The 19020-nt window shown below is 39.1% G+C and overlaps 1 protein-coding gene across 1 annotated transcript; it reads right to left on the reverse strand.

Annotated features, from left to right (window-relative positions):
- Positions 1-11959: 11959 nt before the first annotated feature.
- Positions 11960-18859, reverse strand: LOC129377757 (heparan sulfate glucosamine 3-O-sulfotransferase 2-like). Its single transcript, XM_055057899.1, has 2 exons — positions 18306-18859; positions 11960-14365 (listed from the first exon to the last, which is right to left on the reverse strand). The coding sequence occupies exons 1-2, from the start codon at positions 18782-18784 to the stop codon at positions 13747-13749; spliced, it is 1098 nt and encodes a 365-aa protein (XP_054913874.1). The 5' UTR covers positions 18785-18859; the 3' UTR covers positions 11960-13746.
- Positions 18860-19020: the final 161 nt, after the last annotated feature.

Genomic DNA, 19020 nt, shown 5'->3' on the forward strand with positions numbered 1-19020 from the left:
AGAAACAGAAAAGAGAAAAACAAAACTTTCAGAGGAAACTCATGTCTTAAAAAAAGAGCTAAGAAATCTTTGCAAATTGGTTTTGACAGGACATTCAGACACCTTGGAGGATCTCCTACCTCTGGATTGTATTTCAGATTAAATGGTTAAAAGTTTACAGGAATTTATGTGAAAAACTGTGTTGGTTTGTGGTTCATTATGAGAAATGTTTAAGCACAGCAAATATTCACAAATCCACAAATATTTGAGACTATAGCTGCCTCGTTTAATAGTTCGAACAGCAAAAATAGCTTAATGTGCATTAGCAACCACAGGCGTCCTTATTTCTGCTCTAAACGGCCAATCAGCACCAATCAGCGATAATGTAGTGTTCAGTTAAATGTCAGTGAGATTAGAGTTGGTTTAAGAAGGCAGAAAAGATTCTGTTTGGAGAATCAAGCTGGTAATTTAATAAACTTTCTGCTCCAAACAGATTCAGTCATTTTCAAACAATGTGGCTCTCACATCGATGCTCTTCTAACTTTTATTTTGTTAAACTCAGCTTGATCAGGAAATACCTGACATATTTAAGACACTGACTACTCATAGTGACACCACAGAATCCCACTTCTGCTCATAAACAGACAATATTTGCTTAGCTTTTCTTCAGCAGGTAAAATACTAGACTTGAGCTGTATTTTTATAAAGTTAAGGAGGATTTATGAGATGAAAAACGGCTTTAAATTGTTTTTAGGGACTAAATCAGGGCGGTTATCTCGAGTCGCTGGCGGCTGCAGTATGCTAACGTTGTGGAAAAACGCAAGTACATGCAGTAGACATTATTATAGACTTTCAATCCTTTTCAATGCTGGTCATTTCAAACTTTGCAATTTTAGTTATTCTGTTCCCAACTTTTTGTTGGTGATGTTTTTTACTGACTTGAATTTGTATCTGTCAGGTAGAACTGCCAGCGAAAAGTCACTTTTGATTACATCAGGCTTAATAATCTGCCACATTTTTTAGAGTAAACTGATCCAAATGGGTATCAGAACAACAATAAATGAGAATATTGCATAATATTGTTTTGGGGAAAAATAATATACATTGAAATGTAATTAAATGTAAGTATTTTTGTGACTGCTTAATTTACTTAGTGACAAAAAAATTAATGGATGCCCAAACAGATTCTAAATGAAAGTTGCTTTGCAGGAAATTGACCTGAAGTTGAGCTTTTTTTATGTTCATATAATAAAAGAACTGTCTGAATATTTGGAGGTATTATTTTTTTACACAAACGCATGCATTCGTACATTGATTTTTACATTTCTATCCATAAGATGTCTTCCTTTTCAGTGGTTGCAGTGATTTATTAATGTAATACGATTGTGTAACATAAAAACAATTAAATATAATTTTTTGTGACTTGCAGAACTTCTGGGTGGTTCATCCAGCTTATTATTTCTGCTCTTCCCACTACATCCGCTTGATGGTGCTTGGTTTTTGACGAAGAGTCCAAACAAACCAAAAACTATTAGTTTAAAGACAAATAAAGAAAATCTGGACGTCTTTGTGCTTCTGATAAACGGCCTTCAGGTTGAACCGACTGGATGGTTATTTATTGCGCCGCCAGATCTAATGCTGTCACAAAAGCAGATGATGTGTTATTAAAATACAGCACCATCATTTATTTAGAGCTCATTCAATTGTGGCATTATTAGTTTGGCCTGAGGCCGAGAGCGTGAAGAGTTAATGTCGCCTGTTTGTCTTTGTATGCTTGTAATTTGGTGTAACTGTCGTCGGTTTCCAGGGTTTCACCCTCTCACTCAGAAAAGTGATGAGAATTTAAAAACCGCCCTCGGTGTGAAAGGGGCTGCAATATGCTCCTTTAACACGTAATGGCACGCTGTTGAGCTTTATAAAGAAAAATGTGAGACTCCTCCTCAAATAACATACATGTTTGGTTTTAATTAGAAAATCTAGAGGCTGCAACCTGGCAGAGCGTTGCTCTGAACGCCAGCCAGCCTCCTCCGGTGTTGAAATCAATAACCATTTGCCAATTGTATGAGTTCCAAGAGAGCATCATTAGGAAGACCTCTGAGGAAAATTCAGCAACTGCTTTCAATATTTAACACACAAAGCCTGACATTACTCTTCTTGACTCCTGAATAAAGCATCCAACTTGCTGAATGAGTTTACATGCCAGATTAATGTGCTCGATGCGGCGTAGAAAAACAATCTAATCGTATTGATTGGTCCAATTTTGGTCTCCTTTGGGGCCAAATTCAAACCTTGATGCTGAGACAACTTCTCCAGCTGAGGAGAGAAGAAGAAGAAAAGCAAGATCTTCCTTTTCATCTCCGCTTGAATGGATCAGAGCGTTTACAGAGTAAAGGCGACACAAAGAGGAGTAACTCAACAACAACTGAACCTTAATATGCAGCTGTTGGAAACATTGCATCATTAAAATTGATAACTCACTGCAGAGCTGCGAAAAATATTTTCCCCTCCTTTTGTTCCTTGTTTTTGGTGACAAGCTGTGTTTGCATTACAAATGTGTGTAAAACTGTCAATATTTGACTGACGTAAAATTAAAAATAAATACAATTTTGCAATTCTGGTGTTTCCACTAAATAAGAGATGCAATTAAAATTCACAAAATAAGTCATTCAAAACCATGAAGCCACTTCCTGTCGCCTTCTTTGTGGTTTCCAGCAGTGGTAACATCAAGATGCGACTTGTGTGATGAGAAAAAAAGTGTTTCCATAACTTTTGCGAAATAAATCAATTCTAGCACTAAAACTTTTTATGGAAAATTTGTTTTTTTTTAAATTAGTATGTTTTCATTAAGCAAATTTATTTTCAAAATGTCAAAATTGGCAACTATATGCTCAGTAAAAAGGTCGTTCTTTACTCCTGCTACTCCTTGGAAATTCACAGAAGAAAAACAAAATTTGAAACATTTGTTACGTTTTCACAAAGAAATGATCTAAACATTTGAAAAACCTATTACCCTCCACGCCTGTGGTGGCGCTGCACCAAGAACCACTGAAGGAAATGACAGAAAACCTCTGAAGACGACACGGAAAATATTCATGCAATGTTGCTTGTTTAACGTCAAAATGTAAGTGTGACAAAATAAATCGAAACCAGACCAGAGTCTCTGAGAGAAAATGTTACGTCCAATAGATTTATTTTTTTATGAAGGTTTGCGTTGGATTTAAGTAATTTCTGCATTTTGGAATCTTTTTCATGTGATATTAATCCAGGGCATTTAAAGCCTCAATTCTATATTTTTTTCTTCGAGAACAAAATATGAGTTTACATCAGATATGAAAAAATCAAAAGGCATATTGAAGTAGACAATCTACTTCAGTTATGGATCAGTTTAAATATTATTACCAAGTTTAAAAAGCTTGAGAAATTTAGCACTTCACAACTTTGACTCATTTTTGCTAAATGTTATCAAGCTGCAGGCAAATAGAGACCTGGTTCAAACTAACTTAGCTTAAACTACAAATTAATCTGCCCTCATTCAAATGACAGAGAATTTGCATCACAAATAGACTTAATTTAGTGATAATTACATTTTAGACAAAGAAAACCTAAAAATCCTAAAAACCCAGATATATTACAATCACACTGTTCTTCAAAACAGAAATACATTTGACACAACAGTCTCTGCTGGACCCAAAGACTGTCTAAAACAGAAAGAAACTCACCATCCATAATACCATCGAACCAAATGTACCAGCCGAGTCGATTGTTTCAGCAGCAGGACTTCAGCTTTATGCAGAATCTTGACTGTAAGAAAATAAAACAATAGAAAGCTGGGAAATAACAACATGGTTAAATTTACAGCAACGACAGATAGCTCCCCTAAAGCAACAGCGGGTGTTGTTTGTGAACACAAAGTTGTAAATGTGCTGTTTTACTATGATTCTAACATTTTAAGGATAATTGCTCTACACTTTGCAGCTACGTCACTGAATCATTCGAGGCGCCATGTTGGACGGGAGTCTTGAACAGAGCGACTGAAATTGTTTCCAAAGTTGTTCTTGCCAGTTTATTCATGGCTTCTTCTGGACCGAGTCGAGATAATTTGTCTGTGAAAGTAACACACCTGGTTGCGGCTCAGACGGCGGGATTTATAAAAGTCGTAAACAGCTAGCTTAGAAACCGACCCACATCTCCTCCATCATGACACCAAACTACTGACTTCACGCCACATGCTCTATATCACTACGTCATAAACAGAGTTTCCCCTTAAACCGGTGAAGCATTTAAACATACAAACTACGAGATGCTAACCAGTTTTTCCGTACATGCTAGGCTACATGATGACGCGGTACTGTCTCCATGTTTACCAATGGTTAGATGCACTTTCTCCATAAAGCAATATTGATATCAAATTTCCAATCAAACTTAATTACATAGAATATGAACGTTAATCTTCTTACCTTGTAAAAAGTGTTTGCTTTTTGCAAGGCTAACAGTCGTTATGACTGACGGCTGATATCCGTACAATAAAATCACACGTTTGGTTTCTGTCCTTGTCTTTTTCAGCTGCTGATGGTTTTCAAAGTAAAATCAACTAACTGTAAGCGATATTAGACTGCAGCTGTCTGTTTTTTGATTGTTTGGTTGTTTTGACGTCCATCATGGCGGAGTTTGGCACGTGCGTTAGCATGCAAGCTAACGGCTTTCTTTCTCTTCCATCCTTGAATGTCTTTGAATTGTGGAACAATGATGTGTTTTGATTTCTTGAATCTACATATTGTTGCATCAGTCCTTGGTTTGGCCACTGAAACTGAAAATAAAATAAAAATGTAGGTTTCATTTAACCAGAATTAACTGTGGACCTTCTCATTCCAGGTCAGGTTGGGTTGAATCAATTTTTTCCCCTCAATAAATTAAATTATTTGAAAAATGCTCATCTTTGCATTTTACTCAGATTGTGTTTTTCACTTAGTAGAATTTGGTTGATGATCTAAAACATTTAAGTGTGTCAGAAAACAAAACCAAAATAATAAAACCAAAATAAAAACAAACAAAAAATACTGTATCTCTTCATCAGCAGACATCTTTATTGAACCACAAACACTAAAAACTTGATTCCTTTCAAATGTTTTTCTCTATTTACCTCTAATTTCACCAACAATCTTTTTTTATTTAACTCACCTCACTAATTCATTATAATAGCATAAATATGTAACTTGGTGTGTGTCATTAAATGGATTCTCAGTGTAAGTTTTTTTTTTTTCTGGTAAGTCAAGAAAACAATTCGCTTGTCGAGTCCGTCAATTATTTCTCTCCTCTGCAGCTCAGTGATGGAGTCTTCTGGTTGCTTTTAATCAGAGATGAAAAATCTCGTCGCCCTCAGTGCAGTGGAGTGGAGAGCCTGCTTTTCAGACTCCTGCAATATACATGATGATCCATGTAGGACATCCATGTCTGGGTTACGTAACTCCAAATGGTGTCTTGGAAACAACCAGATCTCACAGAGAGAGGCTGCACTGTTGTTCACTTCAGGTATTCAAATAAATCCTGCGTCACAAATGAATAATAATCACCATAGTAACTCCTCGCTAACATCTCGCAGGTTTTATATTAATGAATCAATTCGCAGGAGAGGAGATTCTCACTAAAACAAGCGTGAAATCTCGGCCCCAGCTGCCATGTTGCTTTTCTCCGTCTCTCCTGCATAATGCAAACGGGCGCGCTGCTGGAACAACGGAGGCTCATCAGGAATGCAGGGGGAGCAAGGTGTAAGGTGTCAGAGTCGGACACGCAGCCGGTGCGTGTCTGCCGTACTTCCTCCGACACCCGTCCTACGCCATCGGCCGTGTGAGGAGTGATTGACTGGGAGGGTGATTATGCGTCTTCCAGCCAGGTGGTTGGCAGGCAGAGAGGCGCACAACACCAGATTGCTGCATCAGCCAAAGTGTGAGGCCACGAACAGCGAGTCTGGACGAACATCACAGGAATAATAAAGAGATGCAGCGATGTCAATCATCACCCAAAATGTGTCTGTTTGGTTGCTCATCTCTCTTTTTCCTCCCTTTCCTTCCCGTTTTGTTGGCAGCAGCCTCTCCATCTTGCAGCTCGTATCATTAGAGGCTTTTGCCTTTTGAGCAAAGCTGAGATGGAAGACAGATGAAGCTGCGCGGGTAAAAAACCCGAGGTTCTTCGGTTCTTGTGGGACTGGAGGAGGAGTCTTTGATGTTGTGGAGTTTGGTGGAGGCAAATAACACACTTTGATATTTTTCACAGGCCATATTTGCTCAGAAAAAAAACTAAATTAATAAATAAAAGCATGCCCAAACAATCCTGGGAAAATATACTCCACGGAAGATGAGGCTTGAGGTTGCAGGTATTTATCTTGCAAAGATCCTGAAAGCTCCAATTTTCTCGGGGAATTGGTGAAAGAAGGCCTGTCCTCTTTTATTACATGAGCAAGAAAAATTTGTGTTTAGCAGAACATAAAAGGCAATGCATTCATAAAAGTTGTGATGAGTGCATCTGTCTCCTGCGGCCGACATCCAATCTGAGACAAGCTGCCTCAGGAGTGAGTGGATCCTTCCACAAAGTGAGTGGATTACTCTGAGATGGGATGAAAAACAGACATTTGTAAAGAAAAATAATGAATGCTGGACCAAAATATGGATCAAAAAAGCACTTAATCAGGGTGTGATTATGATTACGAACGGCCTGCAGTCAGAATCAGTATTAAGAAAAAAGACCATATTTTGAAGTGAAGCATGTAAAAATATCTCTGAAAACTGAACAATTATTCAGATTGTTGAGATATTCTGTTCACACAGAGAAAAAACATTACATTCAAATATTGTTTGCAATCTTTTATTCAGAAACGTCAATAAAAAATTGCAAACATTCCAGTGAAATGTTTTAACTCTTTAATGCAAAAAATTATTGAAAATTAATTTCTTCACTGCATGTTTTTGTCTGTAAGGTTAAGAAAACGGCTCTTTATTAACCATTCAGACAAACAGCACAAAACAGAGACAATCAAACCTGTCAGATGACTTTATTACCTCGTGAAAATAACTCACGGGGTAAAAAACAAACTTTCTTAGGGACAGTTTCTGTTTATGTCTTAAAGGGGATGGAAATCCCACGTTTGATCTGCTTCGCTTTTGCACAGAGGTTTGTGTTGCATTTCAATCCTACAGAAAAAGATAGAAAACTTCAGATATCTCACAAACGAGATATTAACATAACCTTATGAAAACCTTATGTTGTAGCAGGAAGGATGGCGGCTACCGTAAGACTTTCAGTATTAAATTATGCTGCATGAACTGATCAGTACTTTATTACGCAAAAGAAAAAACCCTCCAAGTCCCCAAAGGGGCTCCGTAAAATACCACTTAAAACTCCATTATTAAGCACATTGAAGTTTGTCCTTCACTTTTCTCTTTTTTTCTGGCTGTTGTCAGATAGCCGACCGTCTCATCAGGCGTCAGTCGGCTCAGGTCTGAGGTCCAGAGCTCTCCGCTGCATCAGAGGCCCGGTTGCCTCGTCTGCAGGCCGCTGCGGGAGGAGGCTTGTTATTCGCTCTCAGTGAGACGCGAGGCACACGCTCTAATTAGGACACATCTCCTGGTGAGACAGACTGAGGTTTGACTGCTCTTCCAGTCTAATCAGCTCTCCATCTCACTTTAGCTGCTTCAGAGAAGACTCTGAGTTGTCAGACAAACAGACGTAACAACAAAGAGCTGGAGCTGAACGCTTCCCTCAATTTCGCAGGTGTGAAACATGAAAGGCTCCGGCAGGAAGTGGCGTGTTCACCGTTTAGCCTTTTTTCTGCTTAAAACACATCCACAGGTGGCGCTAACAACACTCTGACCTCTACGACTGCAGATCTAGCAAGAGAAGGATTATTGTTCTCAGCTGGTAAAAACGTTCGCCTTGTTTCCTAATAATGTGACTTCAGGTTGAAACTGAGCATTAGCTAACTTCGACAACCATTTTGTCCCCTTCTGTTTGGTGGGAAAGGAGGAATTAAATCAATTCTGGAGGATTTTTCTTCATTCTTGCTGCAAGATGCCAAAAAATGGATTTCATTTTTGACCGACTGCATTAGCGGCAGTGAAGCTGCAAAAGTCTTTAGTGTTTTTGTTCTAGTTTCTCCTGCTAATAAATAAGACAAAACTAATTAACAAGTAACTTTTCAGCACTATGCAGAAGGTTGATAAATAAATCATTTCTTTGATATTGATTGAAACTCGTTCTGTGGGCAGATTATTTCACTCTGAACAGGACATCGTCTCCATGTTATAAATAAAATAATCTGCCAGTTTTGAAGCATATTAACGAGTTATTGATTTAAAGCAAGTTCCTATATCTTTTTGAAAAGTTACTTTTAAGTTAGTTTTGTGTTATTTCAAGTGTTTTAAGATATTTCCACTAGAAACTAGACAAAAAAGAAAAAAACAAAGCAGATTTTACGTTTTGCAGAACATAAATGGCTAATATCCATGAATACTTGATGCCTGCCTCTAAATACTCTTATATCTTCCTATTTTAATAGTTCAAACCCTGTTATTAAGTATATTAATATGAACAATGGAAACCAGCTTAGCTTATTGCCACAGAAGCTAAAATCTACAGTCTTTCTTATTTCAGGTCTTGGTGGAAATCAAGAGAAAACGATTGACGCTCCTGGACTGGCTGCTTTGCAAAAACCAGGAAATAGAGTTAAAAAGCAGTGCAGCTAAATATTTCAGCTCCTTGCTGCATTATCTTTTTAATATTTTAGACGTGCTCTGGGAGAAAAATCCTCAAAAAAAAGGGAAGACCATTTCAAGGAGCTAATTTTTAAGTTTTTGACACAATCCAGTGTGACACTTTAAATTTTTGAATATTTCTGAGTTTTTAGTTAATTTCTAAGCTATTTTTTATGCAAACAACCATTTTCTCTGGGAAAGCATCAATTATGAGTCATTAAAAAGCAGAAAATCATTAGACTTTATTGTGCTTTCGAAGCATTTCAATGTGGAATTAATAGTTGTTGGGTTTTTTTGCATTAGGTCTTTAACTTTTTTGCTGTGTTTAAAAGTTTCTTCGCCTCATCACATGGCGCTGCTCGTGAAGAGTCCTCTCCGCTGCCCGCTGCTCTGACTCTGGTCTGCAAATAGTTGTAGAGCATGCACCATTACATGCTGGTGACTCTGCCATAGTTGTCAGCACTTCATTTTAATTTGGCTCCTGCGCCACTGGTGATTTCGACCACTGGGACACCCTGTCGGCTGCAGAAGCTAAACTATTCTGAAACATTAGGACTGAATGAGGTGCACTGCTGAATCTCTGCCTCTGCAGTGTCAGCTGCTGTCTCATTCAGATAGCAGGGAACTTTGTGCAATCCCTAGAGAACATCACAAGCAGACGCCGCGCGAGAGAGAGAGGGACAGAGAGAGTCTTAAAATTTGCTGCTGCTTAAATAGAGCAGTATGTAATTTATGTTTTCCTGTAGGCGTGCATTAACACTTGCTACAGCATTGTTAACAAGTACATGAAAAAATGATCCCAGTGCTGCTGATTTGAGGGAAGATTCCTTTTCGGGAGAAAGCCTCCATCTTTGCCTCCGTCCTCATTAAAAATCTAAAAACGCGAATGGTTGAGGCGACATTAAGCGACCGGGATTACAGATGAGCTACATTATCACCAGGAACATCACCGACATCTGAATAAATAAAAAGTCTGTCTTCAGCCACTGACAAGATTTTGATTTGGTTCATGTAAAAAAAGGATTGTACTCTCCTAACTGCTCATGTTCAGCATGTTCTCAGTGGGGAAAATCTTTGATTACAAATCAAATCCAAACATATTAGCATGTTAGGAAAATTGTTCCATTTAATCAAGATTCTTTACAATCAAATTATCGTTCAGAGTAATGAGCCCCTCATTAGTTAAGTGCATGTGGGTCATATCCTGATGCGCAGAAAGGCGAAGGAATTCACAAATCCTCAGGGGATTTATGTTTGAAAGAAGAAGCTGAGCGTGTGTGTGTGTGTGTGTGTGTGTGTGTGTGTGTGTGTGTGTGTGTGTGTGTGTAAGACGGAAAACTAAAAAGAAAAAGAGAGATTTGACCTGCAAGCAATCTCTGGAGAGCCGTCCAGCAGCAGAGCCTAATCAGAGCCCGGCTGGTGCTTGTTCTCGGGGATTGCTTTCCTCCAGCTCTCAGGCCTAATTAGGACCCCCGTGTACCAAGCAGAGGGGGCTGCAGCTCATCGCCGCCACTGGGAACAGGCTCACCTGTGCAGGCTCAGAGATGGAGAATCAAGCCGTGGCTGAGAAATGATGACAAGGAGGCGGTCGGAGGCGGCGGCGGTCGCACGGCGCAGCCTCCCTCCACCTGGAGGTCCTGCGGGTTTAATGAATGTTGGGACAGAGAGACACTCTGAGGGGAAACGGAGAAGAAAATGCACACGTCTGGGTTGAGGGGAGGGTCACAGAGGCAGGAACATCTTTTTCTTCTTTTAACAATGCACCGGCTGTGTGAGCCAATGCAGCCGAGTGGAAGAATGAGAATAAGAGTCTAAACATAGCACAGATGAGAAGTTTCCCGAGCTCGACTTTCTGGATTTCAGTCGTCAGACATTGGAAATCTTCAAAGCATTTTTTTTCCGGCACATGGAAAATAAAAAAAGGAGGAGGGAGATGAAACAGTACTCATACAAATTAAAGCACTTGGCTTCTGAAGTATGAAGAGGACAGAGTAAAAATGGCTGTTAATTAGTGTTATTAGTCAATAAAACATTTTCAGAGCTTCAGCATCAAAAAAGTCTCAGTTTTAGGATTAAAGGTTGACTTGATTTGAGCCTTTTTATCTTAACTGAGCTAATTTGGAGAAACAGACTTTAGCTGTTAGCAAACAGTCAGCAAGATAAATAGTTATTTTACTGATGATATGAAGTCCACTTTAACGTTGACGTAGAATCTAAAGGTGCGTTCACACCAAACGAGTTTTGAGCGTCTGGTTGGTGGAGGTGCGTTCAGGGCCCGTTGAGGCCCAGCGTCTCGCGCGGCACGATTTGAGCGCGTCTGACGCTCCTCGTGACGCGTTTGGTGTGAACGCGCCACGACGCTGGCTCACTCCGACTCACTGATGTTTGTAAAATGACACATTTAACAATTCACAGCAATAATTCGGCTATGAATTTACAGGATTAAGTCATTATTTAGAGAGAAAATAACTGCTTCATTTTTCAAATTCATTTGGACGATTCACTCATTTATAATGTAGCGCTGAGCTAGCAAGGCATTTAGCTTAGCTCAGAGCCAAATATTTAGTTTGAAACTAAATATTTAGTTTGAAACTGTTACATTTATGCAAATTAATTAATAGCATGGTAAAATCTGCGTTTGAAAATCAAACCTTCTATTTATTTTTCTCTTGTCAGGCTAAATAACTCAAATTGCTGATCATTTTTAACAGAGTAATTTTACAAACACCACATTCCCTTTGTAAAGCTGCACCTCTTTCACAAACAAAAAATGCAACACTCACTTAAAACGGCAGAAAAGCTCACAGAGCTTTAAAAACGTGTATTGAATATTCTGCATAGCAATATTTTGTGTCATACCCACACACAGCCCACCTCTTCAGTTCACAAGATAAGCCCCTTGCTCATGCATCAGCAAGTGAGATTCCTCTGCAGCAAGCACACAAACATGGACGTTAGTATTCACAGAGTGTAACCAAACACAAACTTTTCGCTGCTATAATGTGACACTCGGTCCCAGAATCTATTTGATAACCTCCAACCACTCAGTGTTCCTTGCTTTGTCTTTGAGAAGTGATTGAAATTCCTCCCACCTACACCCAGTCATCCACCCATCATCAGCCTCTAAGCTCACAACAAACCTTGTTTGTTGTGGACGCGATAAAACCTCAAACGAATTGCGATCCGAGCTGATATCAGCAGAGCCGGGAATAGTAAAGATCCAGACGTTCTGAGTGTTGATCTAACAAGGGCGAGCCTTTTAATGGAACAGCATCAAAACGGTCACAATGAGCGCCTCCTTCTGCTTCAATTAATCAAACTTAACGTGATTTGATGTCATCGTAACAGAAACAGAAACACATTTAGAAAAGTAAACAGATTTGATGTCATGTGCTAACTGAATTTGCGTCATGCTGGGTAACAATCGCTGTCCAGATTCTTTTCCGGTGGTTTTTCTCCCGGTGGCCTTGCGGTTTGGACGTCCCACCATCGCACAGCAGCTTAATGCTTCCCTCCCTAAAGACTTCGCTGACATTTTCCAAGGTCTTGCTTTCAAGGCGAGCCTTGATTATATCCTTTTAAAGCCTGGGAAGCTGACTTAAAGAGGAACTAATCCTATTCCCTGGAATCGCTTCCCTTTGTGAGAAAGTCAGCAATCTGGTCAGCAGGAATGTACGGCGGCACTAAGTGAAATAAGTGATCCCAAAGCTCAAAGGGTTCTTCTATCTGACGACAAACAGGATGCTGACGCTGGGAACGGACCGCTGGAACTGCAAGGTCTGTGTTTATAAGAGTCCCATCAGAAAAACTACTGAAAAATGTCTGGAGACAAACAACACAAGACGTCCACTTCAGCTGTGCATCAAGCAAACTCTGACTGGAAAACAGCAGATATGAAAAGGCTGCACATCTCTGCTGAAAAGTCGGGTTTATTGCACCGATTTCTATTTATTGATCAAATTTGTGTGGTTGTGTCATTTTAACGTTGTTTCGTGTAACCTGCTTGTTACTCATTATTCAGGAAAAACAGAAGAAAAATGGACTTTTGGCTTATAAAATGTTAATGAATGTGCATAGTTACTGCTTCTTAAATTAATCTTTCCAGAGGTATTATTTAAAAAAAAAAAAACAAATTGATGCGGTGCTATAAATTTGCTAAGCTTTAAATTTATATTTTCTTGTAGCATATTAAGAAAAACATCCCAGTTTTGTGTTGCGAGGGCCTCTGTGGTGCACAGCCTGTGTAACTCTGAATTTTAAAAAAAATTAAATAAAAAACACGGTGGACCTCAGGTTTTCCAGGTGATTGAGAAAAAACAACATATCTAGTTATGGGACGAAATGTTTTAAATTGTTTTGTCTTCCCCAAAAAGGTTTTAGTTCTTAACCGCGTATGTTTCATATTAAACACTGTAAAATATTTAGTTGTGTCTACTATCTTCCACTGTTTAAGTCAAATAAATGTAGTGAGTTTTAGATTTTGAACCTCAATGTTTTGAGTTTGTGGAAGATAAACTTACAGCAGTAAGTTGTGTTAAATTTTTATTAACACAACTTACTGGCTATTATTTCATTTCTGAGCTGAATTCATTCAAATGTTTAATAAAATTCATCATCAGATCAGAAATTTGATCCATGTGATCTGAAACAAGAATTTAAATTATTCTACAGTAAAATAAGTTATTTAAACTTGATATTGTGATTAATATAATAGAGAAATGTGTCTGTTTAACTGGGTAGTTTTGTTTTTTAGTTGAATTGCAGCATTAAGTTAAAACTCACAATTTAAGATTAATGAACTTAAAAACAATGTTTAGACAATTTGTCTCTTGTTGTTAAATCAACTTCATGAACTTTAATTTCTGAGTTTCATTTTCAAGTTAAACCATCATTAAATGTTTTGCAGTGAAGGTGGAGAAAGTTCTGAAGTTACTTTTCTTGGACTCATTATTTACAAAGCCCTGGCATTGCAGCAGCTGCGTAGACGTTTTGTATTCGCTGTAACAATAAGTCTCAACAAGAGCTACTCCCATTTGAAGTCGTGTCCCACCATTTGGTAGAACTTGACGTTATAAGGCCGGTAGAAATCTCTCAGCTGCTCGATGGCGTCTCTGTCTATCTGGACGTGAGTTCTGCCCTTGGACTTGCCCAGGCAGCGAGGCGAGCCGCTGCTCTCCGGCTTTTTAAGGCAAGGGAAGCCCTTGGTGCGGTTGAAATAGAAGTGCTTGTCGGTGACGATGCGCTTCAGCCCGAGGAAGTCCTGCACCCGGGCCAGCTCGCCGGCCGGGTCCGTGATGAGACGCTCCCCGCTCACGAAGTGGATCTGAGCCAGGGGGAAGTAGCGCAGCCAGTTCTCGAGGTGCAGCGCGTACAGGCCGATCCGGATGGCGTTCCACGACACGTCCACCGCCCCCAGGCTCTGGTTTCTGAAGGCCAGGTCCTGGAAGCTGGGCAGGTCCGGCGTTTTGGATAAAGTCTGGGTGTAGTCCGATATGGCTCGAGTGACCGGGTCTCGCACCACAACGATGAGCTTAGTTTCCTGGGACATGGCAGAGATCCGGTGCGGCGTCTCTTTGGTCACGAAGTAGCTTGGTGTTTTCTCCATTGTTATTTGGCTTTCAAGGGTCCTTGGCATCAAACCTCTGAATGGAAAGACAAAGTGAAGAACATGGCAGGATTTCTAGTGAGAGAAAAGCTTCTAACAAACAAAACAATGACGTTCAAAGCTGCTAAAGTTACCACCAAAAATAAAGTATTAAGGCAAGTCAGAACTGCATACATTAGATATTTAGGGCAGGATTACAGTGAGTGAATAAAGCCACTCAAACTTGGCTTCATTTTGAGGATAAATGAACAAAGTCATGGTGGTTTGTTGTCGCTGGAGACTCGTGTCGTAGACAGCTTCCCTGCACATCAGCCCAGAACTGTTCAAGAGTAATAAATCACCATGAATGCAATCAGAACATGTACTTATATATTTATATATATAAAAGAGGTTGGTTCTGGGTCTTTAAAGTAGGTCATGGTGGGACGGGTAAATGTTTTCAGACGGTTTGTTCAGAGTAGACTGAGCTGCTTATGGTCACAAAAGATTATTTACATTAGATTATGTTCTTATTTTATCAGCAAAAAAGCAAACAAACAAACAAAAAACCCTGAAATGATTTATTATTATTATTAGATCTGAATTGATTCCCATCAATCAAACCACAAGTTTATTTTGCAATAAATTCCTGATTCAAGACAATCAGCATTTGTTGAAATTGTTATTCTAAATCCAGCACTAAACAGTAGCTGAGCTCTTATAAGTTTATTGTGCTTGTGTTTTAGTTTAATTTAAAATTTTAATGAATTTCAAAGCAAACCTGGCCTGTGTGAAACTATAATTGCCTCTCAAATTGGCTGATCAATCATGTTTTTGGGTTTCAAAAGACTGAATAAGCAGAATATTAGCGATAATAATAATGCAAAGCAGATCCAAACATTATAACCAGTCAGACCAATAAAAAAGGAACAAAGAGCAATCTGTACATTGCAGCCATAAACTATTGAATCATAAACTATTGAATCTTTTAAATAATCCGCCTTTCTGGGATATTACACTGTTTTATTTCTGAAACACTCTGGATCTGATACATTTATTCAATATTTGATTATCTATTTTAATATTTTAACAGTTGGTTCCTCGTTAATCCAGTCACAACGATGTTCTGGTGCTGCATAAGCAGCGTGAAAAGTAAACTTTGGTATTCGTCTGTTCTCTGACAAAATGAATGACTATTAGCAGCACATTTGGAGATGCAACTGCAGATGTTGAGGAAACGTTTGGCACAGAGTTTCCGTCTGGACGACCATCAGGCTGCACTGCAAAAACACAAAATCTCACCACGTAATCTGGTCTAGTTTCTACAACAATTATCTTAGCAAACTTGTCATAAGACAGAACAAACTTACAGACAACTCTTTAGAGAGATAGAAGCTTGTTTCCAGGAAATAATTCCTTAATATTGATGGAGAAGACAGGAGTGGGAACTATTTCCCAGAATGCTTAGCGGCATGTTTTTGTATTCTTAACTGGGTGAAGGCAGTTTTTTTTCCCTTACATATTGTGACATAATTATTTAGCATTAAGTTAAAACTCACAATTCAAGATTATTGAGTATTGAATTTAAAAAAAACAATGTTTAACGTTTGGTGTTAAATAAACTTTATGAACTTTAATTTCTGAGTTAAAACTAAAACAATTTTCTTGTTGAGTTATATTGCATTTGGAAGTTAAATCATGTTTTTCAGTGTACCATCAGTGCTCTGGCTGGGTCTTAAAGTTGCTTTGTAATTCTGAAGGACGCCTCACAATCTGGTGCTGATGTCATCAGACATATTCTCCATGTTTTACACATCTGAATCCATGAATGAGTCATTAGCGCTCCTGCAGAACATGATGACGTGTCGACCAAGTAATTCAGCCATTTGAATAATCCGGGTTTAAACATACAGGATGTCGTACCCAGAGCACAAATTAAACTATATAGAAAACAACAAAACCGGCACACAGAAATAAATGTCTTTCTGCTGTTATTTGTTCTCCGCAGGAGGACCTGGCCAAGCTGGTTCTGCTCTGCGGCTTTTAGCGCAGCTGAAACTTGGCCAGCAGAGCCACCATCTGATGCTTGGCAAGTTCACTGCAGCAATCTTTATTCTTTTGTTTGGATATTGCTTGAAACAAGCCATGCACAAAGCGCCGTCAGTTACGGATTTAGAACAAAAAGATTCCCGACGACGAATTGGACTTTGTTAATGAAACCGCTGTTTTGTTTCCAAAGCGTCTGACCTTTTACCAGTTCTGACAGCTGACAGTCAAACGGCCTGTGGGATCACATCTCTGGAAGACGGCAGTGAGATAAAAGGGCTTCAGCTGCCAAACATCCTGCAGAACGCCAATTAGTGGAGAAACTTTCACTCTGTAATTATTGTATACACGTTTCCCCCGCAGACTACAAGACAGCAAATCATTAAAGAAGCATGTCTTAAAACGTAAATGAGAGGGACTTGTTGTTGTCATACATATTTTTCTTCTCAACAAACAAACATATTCCTTTTGCTAATTTAATAATTAAAGATATGTTACATGTGTGGGGTGTTAATCAGACAAATAATGTATTTTAACCAAGAAGTTTTATTATATTTTGTTTCATTTTGGGCCAAATGAAGGTCATGGAAGCTCTTAACGGGCCGGCTGTGCCAAAATACAGTGATAAAACCTGATCACAAAATGTTAAAATATCAATAAATTCTTAAAATTAAATAATAATATTGATAATCTTCTCAGTCCCTTTTTGTGATTTTGTGGTACTAAAAATCCATGGAAATATTTGTGTTTATTTTTGACAGTAAATGTGACATTTTATTACTATAGATTATAGATCCTGGACTATAAACTGACATCAATTTAAGATGAGACAGCAGTTTAGTGCAAGTAAGAAAGTTTTTAACAATTTTTGAGATTTTGCATGAATTTCCACGGTAATCCTCAAGACAATGGAGGATCTGATTGATGTCATTTGGCAGTAAACAGATAAAAACTGCTTTGATTTGACTGACAACAAGATATTTAAGCACACTTAGTGTTTAGTCTGGATGGTCACATAAAAAGCTACGGCGGGCCGGATTTGGCCCACGGGCCTTGGGTTTGACACGTGTTTTACACAGACATTCAAGATGGCTGCCTTGCATATTTAAAGTGATGGTTTACATCCATAAACTACTTGTATTTCTCTTTGTTTTTTTATCAATAAACAACAAACATTTCAACCTTCAGTTTTTTGCTGCAGTTTGAAAGCAGATTTAAGGTGAAGTTGGAGACACCGTAAATCCAAAATACTCAAGAAAAATGTTCCTATTTGTTGCTTCTTTCTTTTATTTTGAAGACCAGAAACATGATATAGACGTTTATTTGAAAGAAAATGCAGTTTGGGAAGTTGAATAAAGTTGAATAAAATATGCCCAATGCTAGAGATTCTGACTAATCTGTATGTGTGTTACTGAATACAAGCTACAAAATAAACAGGGATGTGTAATGTAATCAATTCAATTCAGTTTACACTTCATCTCAAGACAATTTACAAATCATTTTATGTGCTTTTAGAAAGTGCTTTTATTTTGAAAAGCCAAATATGTCTTTGTTTTGATGCTGCTTTAACATTAAGAAGCTTTAGCTGCTTGTAGAGGCTTGTCTTCCACTGGCAGATTATTTCACTGTAAAAACATTTTTATCATTAGTTAATTTCTCTGTCTATGGAAGTAGAACTTGTTGTTATCAGTTTTAAGGAATTATTTGCTAAAACAAGCCTCTAAATCTTGCTGAAAAGTTTCTTTTAACTTTGTTTGTCTTATTCCAAGTGTGCTAAGATCTCTGCACCAGAAACTCGACCAAAACTAATTGGATAGATTTTGAGTTTTTGCAGTGACTGCAGGGATTCACTTCCTGTTTTTTCCACTGAAAACTTAATAAAAAAAATCAGTAGAAATATAATCCCACGCCTGAAGACGTCCATGCATCGATCGCTTATGGTTGGCTCTTACCTGTACCATTCCAGACCTCGATCATAATTTCGATCGAAGAAATGCGTTTCGGTTCCAGCCGCTCGGACGTCCGGATGAATCCTGATGAACTCCAGCACCGCCCTCGTTCCTCCCTTCTTCACGCCGACAATGATGGCGTTTGGCAACTTTTTATTGCCGAACTTCAGGTGACTCATCGCGGGGCTGGGGGTGTTCTCCCGCCTCGGGTCGGCTTGCGGGTGCGGAGCCTCGTCAGCGGCGCTGCTCTTCCTGGCGTCCGGCGGAAACAGACAGGACGGGGATTTCTGAAGGCGCCGTTTGGCTCCATCGGCTCGCAGACAGCTGGGCGTCGGATCACCTGACTTTTGCATGACAGCACCGCCGGGGAACAGCGCACAGTAGCACAGAAACGACAGAAAAAGAGATAAGAGACAAATTGATGTTCCTCTGAGCCGGTGTGAGAACGGGGAAAGTCGACTGAAGATGAGCACGCATGCCATCTCTCCATTTAGACAAACAGTGCATGGTTTTCTAACTGCCCAGGCGTCCCATCTTGACTAACTACTTCACCTGCTTCAGCGGTGGAGCTAAAACTGACTCCGAGACAACACAGACCTTCAGAAACACTGGCACTGGGTCAGTGCTTCCATCACTCCACAGGGCGGGAGGCTCAACAACTCAGGAATCCAGATTCCCATCTCCTCAGCTCAGCTCCAGGGAAGGCGTCAGTTCGCTT

This window comes from Poeciliopsis prolifica, unplaced genomic scaffold, assembly GCF_027474105.1.
Source record: "Poeciliopsis prolifica strain line A6 unplaced genomic scaffold, Auburn_PproV2 SCAFFOLD049, whole genome shotgun sequence".
Lineage (NCBI taxonomy): Eukaryota > Metazoa > Chordata > Actinopteri > Cyprinodontiformes > Poeciliidae > Poeciliopsis > Poeciliopsis prolifica.